The sequence below is a fragment of the Moschus berezovskii genome, chromosome 11 (assembly GCF_049115385.1).
Source record: "Moschus berezovskii isolate FMDL1 chromosome 11, NW_MosBer_1.0, whole genome shotgun sequence".
NCBI lineage: Eukaryota > Metazoa > Chordata > Mammalia > Artiodactyla > Moschidae > Moschus > Moschus berezovskii.
The window spans coordinates 94,327,618-94,334,467 of NC_142470.1; the positions used below are offsets into that span (position 1 = coordinate 94,327,618).

General features: G+C 49.2%; 1 protein-coding gene across 1 annotated transcript; it reads right to left on the reverse strand.

The window, feature by feature from the left end:
- Positions 1-2,086: 2,086 nt before the first annotated feature.
- TIMCC (TIM double twin CX3C motif chaperone) lies at positions 2,087-6,563 on the reverse strand. Its single transcript, XM_055400703.2, has 3 exons — positions 6,411-6,563; positions 5,390-5,530; positions 2,087-3,595 (listed from the first exon to the last, which is right to left on the reverse strand). The coding sequence occupies exons 1-3, from the start codon at positions 6,495-6,497 to the stop codon at positions 3,407-3,409; spliced, it is 417 nt and encodes a 138-aa protein (XP_055256678.1). The 5' UTR covers positions 6,498-6,563; the 3' UTR covers positions 2,087-3,406.
- Positions 6,564-6,850: the final 287 nt, after the last annotated feature.

Below are 6,850 nucleotides of genomic sequence, written 5' to 3' on the forward strand. Positions count from 1 at the left end.
CATGCATTGGAGAAGGAAATGGCAACCCACTCCAGTGTTCTTGCCTGGAGAATCCCAGGGACTGCAGAGCCTGGTGGGCTGCCATCTATGGGGTAGCATAGAGTCAGACACGACTGAAGCGACTTAGCAGCAGCAGCAGCAGTCACTCAATCATGGCTGACTCTTTGTGACCCCATGGAATGCAGCATGCCAGGGCTCCCTGCCCATCACCAACTCCCAGAGTTTACTCAAACTCATGTCCATTGTGTTGGTGAGGTCATCCAACCATCTCCTCCTCTGTCCTCCTCATCCTGATTCATCTACCTGTCGTCCCTTCTCATTTTCTTATGCTGTCAGTATCCATCATCAACCAGCTCTTCCTTTCTAGTCACAAATATTTCTAGGTTCATTTGTCAATTCTTCATTGTCACAGCAATTCATCTTATTAAACAATAACCAGCCGTACAAGCTGTGAAACATCCAAGAAAAATTTAGCAGTCTACATATATGTGCTATGCCCTGCAAGGAAGATAAAAGATGAATAAGCCTTGGACGCTGCCCTGAGTGGGCTTCCCAGGTGGCACTGGTGGTAAAGAACCCACCTGCCAATGCAGGAGACATAAGAGATGTGGGTTCAATCCCTGGGTTGGGAAGATCCCCTGGAGGAAGGCATGGCAACCCACTCCAGTATTCTTGCCTGGAGAATCCCATGGGCAGAAGAACCTGGCAGGGTCGTCCATAGAGTCACAAGGAGTCGGACAGGACTGAAGTGACTGCCCTGAGTTTCACATCATCCAGTAGGAGAAATATGATGCATGTTAATAACCATAACCCAGGTGGACCATGGCAATGGCTGAAGAGGCTCGGGGGCAGAATGCTCTGAGACTTAACAGGGGATGCACCAGTAGATGGAGAAACCAGAGAAGGCTTCATGGAAGTGGTATTTGTACTGAATGATCATGCTAAAGGATGGTATGTTAGTTTCCTATTGCTTCCATAGCAAATTACCACAAATTTAGTGCGTTAAAACTGCACTTGGTGATGTACAGCGTGGCGACAATAGTTAATCTACTGTACTACATACTGGAGTTGCCGAGAGTTACTATCACACAGTTCTGTAGGTCAGGTATGTGTGGCGCTGCAGGGTCCTTTGCTTAGGTGCACAGGGTCACAGCTAAGGTGCTGGCAGGGCTGTGTTCCTTTCTGGAGGCTCTTTAGATGTATCTGCTTCCAAGTTCATTCAAGTTGTCAGCTGGATTATTCCTTGTTGTGGTAGGACTGAGGTCCTGATTCCTTGCCAGCTGTCAGCTGGGGTCTGTGTTTGCTCCTAGCAGCCACTCCCATCCCTCCTCACACTTTCCATGTGTCCCATATCCACCCCCCAGCAGTGGGGGCTGAATCCTCTCATGCTTTGGAACTCACTTCTACCTCATCTCTTCTGACCTCAGCTAGGGAAATTGACTAGATCAGGCCCACTTAGGTAATCCAGGCTAATCAACCCATTTAACATCTGCGAAGCCCCTTGTGCCTTGCCAGGCAGTGTATTTACCGGATCCAGGGATTAGGATGAGCACATTCTTGGAGAGCCCTTATCCTGCCTGCCTCTGATGGCTAGAAGTTACATACGCTGGGCCTGGCCAGAGGGCTCTTCAGGCAGACGAAATGGAAAGGATGAACCTTGGAGGCCAGAGAACTCCTGCAAGGAGCAGTGAGAACAGCCAGTCTTTCTCCTGGGGTGTAACCATGTCTTCTGAACGGTAGGATATGTGTGCGAGCTCTTGGGCAGAATAACAGCCTCTGAATAAGGCAGACAACTGACCGAGGGGTGTGGGAAGTGCAGGGCCACCTGCCTAGTTCGGCGGTGGAAGCGAGACCTGATGTGGATACTGAATTCTTCAGCGCTCGTTTGTCTTTTTACATGAACAGACTTACATTCACACTCTAGGATATCCTCAAGGTTCTCATATAAGCACGTGGACTATAACATATAACTACTTTTCACTCCCTGGGACATCTTAAATTTATTTCACACATTACAAAGAGAAGTATCCTGACAAAGTTATATATTCATTGTCCAGATATAAGGGAAAAAACACAATAGTGGAAGAAAATTTAAGTCTTATTTATTTTGAAAACCAAACCACTAGGAAAATATATCACAGTCTTGAAACAGCAAACAGACAACATTATTATTTCAAGTAGTAACCTGGTAAAAAGACAAGGTCCTTATCAAAATGATCAGGGGCCAGAACTGGGGCAAGAACAACACATGTAGCAAAGGCCCTGGCAAAAGTGGTATTTGGTAACGGAGGGCGAGGGCAGTCCCTTTATCGCACTAAAGGAGCCACAGTTCATCCCTGAGTTGCTTACTTTTCCTCCCTTGACTTTTTTTGTTGCCAGGGGATTGTCTCAACAAGGCTCTGTTATTTCAGGGGGCAAAGTAAGCAACACTGGGTTTAGGCTTTCATTCTGTTTCATGAAAAACAGATTTTTCCACAGCCCGTACTTCACAACCCTCTTAATTAAGTAGCTAGCAGTTCCTCTTTCATTGTTCATTCCTGAATATGAGCATATAATACTGTCAAAAATCCCCTTTTCCTTCAAGGCTGAGTGTCACTGTAAGATTGTCTGGTCGCTTGGCTGATTCTGCTCTAGGCGGCCTCAGGGCCCACCATGGCTGCCAGTGAGAGGGAGAACACTTGCTTCCCTTACCAGTGTGACATCGCTTCTTATATTTTTGCAGGGTCTCCAGGATGAATTATGTAATGTGTGAGAATTTTAATAAACACACATCCACATCCTGATGGTCAGAAATGAGTACCTGCAGGGACCTTTTCAAAGTTTTCATCCAAACTGCCTCTCCCAACTTTACATCTTAACATCATGCCCTTGTCTATAAAAGAAAAACAAGCAAAAAACAACCCCCCTGGAAGCCCCCTGCCCCGTTTTACATTAGTGACTGCATGGATTTTATTTGTGGAAAATGTTGTAGTGATCATTCTGGTAAACAGCAGGTGGACAACAAATAGAAACACCTCCTTCATACTCCACTAGACCATAAGCAGGTTACGTGAACCTGCCAGACTCTTGGTATCTGTGCAGTCAGAGAATCTGGTACCTTGGAGGGCCCTGGTTTGGTACAAGGGAGACTCCCTATTGGCAGGAGAAGTACTTGCCACATGAAATTCAGGCTCACAACAAACCTTCTGTGCTGTCTGTGACCCAAATTTTAGCACCGTTTTTTTTCCATTTCACTTTCTAGGATTGAAACACAAAGGAACCAGCGTCCAGAGGAAAGAAACACAGGACTTAGACTTGCTGCCATCCTTAATTTCCTCATTCATCAACTCTCCTTAAAAGACCCAAATCCCCATTCCTCTTTTTAAATTGATTCCTGCCCTCAGCCTTGATGGCCACCAGCAGACAGCTATTTCCCAATGGACGAGAGAGACTCCTTCATCTTCCTGGTCATGGTTGGGATGAGGTTCATGTGGTCATCCACACACTTGGTCACGCAGGTCTCCAGCTGCCGCTTCACGTGGAGCTCCTTGCTCCCGGCGTCTATTGAATCTTTGGCCTTGTCATTGCAATACATAGTGCACCGGGCCAGGCGGTCCTGTGGCACGAAGGGAAAGGGTAGAAAAACTGAAAGGCTGACCTTCATTTACCAAGTGCTTAGCATGTGCCACGTTCTATACTACATGTTTTGGCTTGACGTGTATTGTCTTGATCAGTCAAAGGGACACTATAGTGGAACTGACCAAGAGTGTCCTGATTAAAACAGAGGGAGGCACCGTGAGGGCCCAGACAAAGCATTACTAGAAAGCAGCCGAATGACTGAATACATTGTAAGAAGTGCCTTCCAGGAAGTAAGAAGGAACTAGAGGCTACTGTTATTCAATGATAGACTTTCAAACACCTTGATTTTATAAGGTCTGGCATTGCTACAGAGAAATACCCAATTCAGCAAATATTTATTGAGCTTCTACTATGTGGTAGGGACTCTACTGTTGGAGAATACAGCAATGAGTAAAACAGATAAAGCTCTTCCTTTCACTGAACTGATATTCCAGTGGAGGGAGATGGACGAACAAATAAGTGAAGACGTTGGGGAAACAGCTGGATATATGAATCTGGATAAGGAGTGAAGCTGGTCTAAAGGTATGAATGCAGGAGCTGTCAGTATATAGATGTTTGCTATGAGACGACAGAACGAGATTGAGTCCAAGCATAACACTGGGCACTCCAGTGCTCTTCAGAGGTTGGAGAGAGTAAAAAAGACAGTAAATGAGATCAAGAAAGGAGTGGGAGGGGGAACCAGGAAAGTGAGCTATCCTATCCTGGTGGCCAATGAATAAAGATTTTTAAAGAAGGCAGAGAGTGATCCACAGTGTCAAGGACGCAGGTAGACTGAGTAAGATCAGGAATGAGAAATGACCGTTGGGTTCAGCCCCATGGAGGGGAGTGGCAAGAGTGGTTCCGGCGCAGTGGAAGAGTCAGCCTGACTGCAGGACTGAACAGTGAATGGAAGAGAAAGCTGTACAGTAGTTCAAGAAGCAAACTTTGAAAGACTTGTAAAATAAAGTGTCAAACACTAAGAAACTTTGGAGTTTCATGATCTTGGAGAAGTTATCCTTTTACAGTGCCAGTCATTTTGAAGAATTTTATATAGAATATAAAAATGTTTCACATTGGATATAAATTTGTCCACATGAATAGAATCCCAGGCTATGAAATACTGATTCAGAAGTGGGCCCTCTTCCACCCAAGTTTCAGGAAAGTATACCCAGAGGAAGGGAGTAAAAGGAAGCTGGGGACACCGTTTGCTGCTCCAGAGAGAAATATGGGGCAGGGCGCGGGGAGAGGAGGCTCTTAGTGACCTCAGAGAGGCTTGCCAGTCAGGCGTCAATGAGTCAACAAAAATAATGCTTCATGTAAATGACTGCTCTTTAGTGACACAGGACCTGCCCTCTGGGTACAGCAAGTAGGGGCATCCTGGGTGGAAAAACCCACTAAATGATGGTAGGATCTTGCTCTAATGTGTACCTTTTAAAGACTGACTTATTCCACTTTCCTGGGGATTCTGCTATTGTAAGAATGAACTAACATATTTTACAAAGCTTCATACTGTACAGTATACATATATTTGATGTCTATGGGGGAAAAAAAAGCATAAGGCTCTTGGTCATGAACTCCCTTTTGCATTGTTCCTATGGGAAATTCTTACAGCACTCAACCTCTAAGACTCTTTCCAAAATTTTAAACCCTGTAAAAGACTAGCCGGACATACGACTGTCACAGATGTTAACACAGAAATAAGACACCAAAGCCAAGAATTCTGAACCAACGCTGGTCATCTGCAAAAGAGCAACACCGAGGGCTGGAGTGGTATGGCTGGGGTATTCCTCACCTGGAACTTTTCCAGCTCGCTGGTCACCAGGGCCTGGGCTTGAGCCAGGGGTGCATGGCATCGCTCAATGCACTGGTGCACTTGCTGCATGGACGCCTGGCTTTCCTCACAACAGGCGGCGCTGCACCGGAACATAAGGCCCTGTCGGGGGAGGGCAGAGACGGGTGAGGCAGGAAAGCCTTCGGGCGGAGATGACCACCAGCGAGTGCAGCCGAAGCTAGGGGGCGCGTCACACCTGCATCTCTCCTTAGAATAGACACCAAGAGCTTAAAACCACGAATGGAAACATTGTCCTCGGTGCCTAGCAGAGCGTTTCACTGCCGCTAGCTCACTGACAGTTGCTGAACCGAAGGCTGGATGGGTGGGAGGGTGGTGGAAGATGAGATGCGGCCAAGGTGCCTAACCACAGGGTTCAGAGGTCAGCGATCTAGTAACCATCCAGCAGGCGGCAACTGGTCCACTAACTCCAGGGGTACGTCGACAAGCGAAACCCACAATCCGGTTAGGGAAGTGGGATCAACAGCCGCACAACATTCAGGGGATCAGAGCGGAACAGCCTACAAGGCAGCGCTGCGTGAGCCGGTCATGGCCAGGCCACTGAGGAGGCCGAGCACTGGCGGCTTTCCGGTCTTTCACCTTGGCGGTGCTCTTTGGGCGGGCTCTGGCTGCTCACCTGCGAAGCGGCCGCGCAAGACGGGAAGGTGGGGGAGGCTGGACACCTTACTCCAGGGGGCTTCTCAACCCTGGCGAGGGGGCACCCGCTTCCCAGCCTGGCCTGGGGGCGGGCGGGCAAACGGCCTTGCGCGTGGCGAGGGCGCACAGATTTCATTCGCTCAGCCGAAGCTCCAGTTCTAATAAGCAGTGCTTCCAAGGACGCAGCGACGACCCCAGGGACACCCCGACCCGTCTGCAGGCTGGGACGCAGCGGCGCGGACGGATCCTGCGGCGGCTGCGGGAAGGGGCAGAAAATCCCGCACCGTACTCGCTCCCCCCAAGCCCGGGTCGGCTCCCGCCCCGCTACCTGCATCTTCCGGATATTCTCCCTCTCCAGACTCTTGACCATGGAGTCCACCGCCTCCTGCACCCGGAGCTGCTGCAGCTCCGCCATGGCGCCCACATGGACTGCCGCGCACGGGCCCGCCCCCTCGCCGCCACGTCCCGGTCACCGCGGCGCGCCCTCCTCCGGCCCACGCCGCCCCCTAGGGTCCCAGAGGAGTAACTGCACTCCTGGCGGCGCGCTCCTGCCGCGCTCCCGGTCCCGCCCCCGGCGTCCCCGCCCACCCCGCGGGATTCTTTACCGGGTCTGCGCACCTCGGCCAAACGGTTCTTCCTCTCCTTACCTATCTGGGTCCCTTTCCCCCTCTCTTACTTAGAGTTCTTTAAATTCATTTTTGTAGTAAAGTAATGCTCAAAATTTTCCAAGCCAGGCTTCAACAGTATGTGAACCGTGAACTTCCAGAT

What these genes read in the sequence shown, in the direction of transcription:
- TIMCC (XM_055400703.2), bottom strand. Translation starts at nt 6,497, where the DNA reads ATGGCGGAGCTGCAGCAGCTCCGGGTGCAGGAGGCGGTGGACTCCATG. An exon ending in AGAATATCCGGAAGATGCAG is followed by an intron (nt 5,531 to 6,410) that starts GTAGCGGGGCGG and finishes CTCCCCCGACAG; the next exon opens with GGCCTTATGTTCCGGTGCAG. An exon ending in GCGAGCTGGAAAAGTTCCAG is followed by an intron (nt 3,596 to 5,389) that starts GTGAGGAATACC and finishes TTCGTGCCACAG; the next exon opens with GACCGCCTGGCCCGGTGCAC.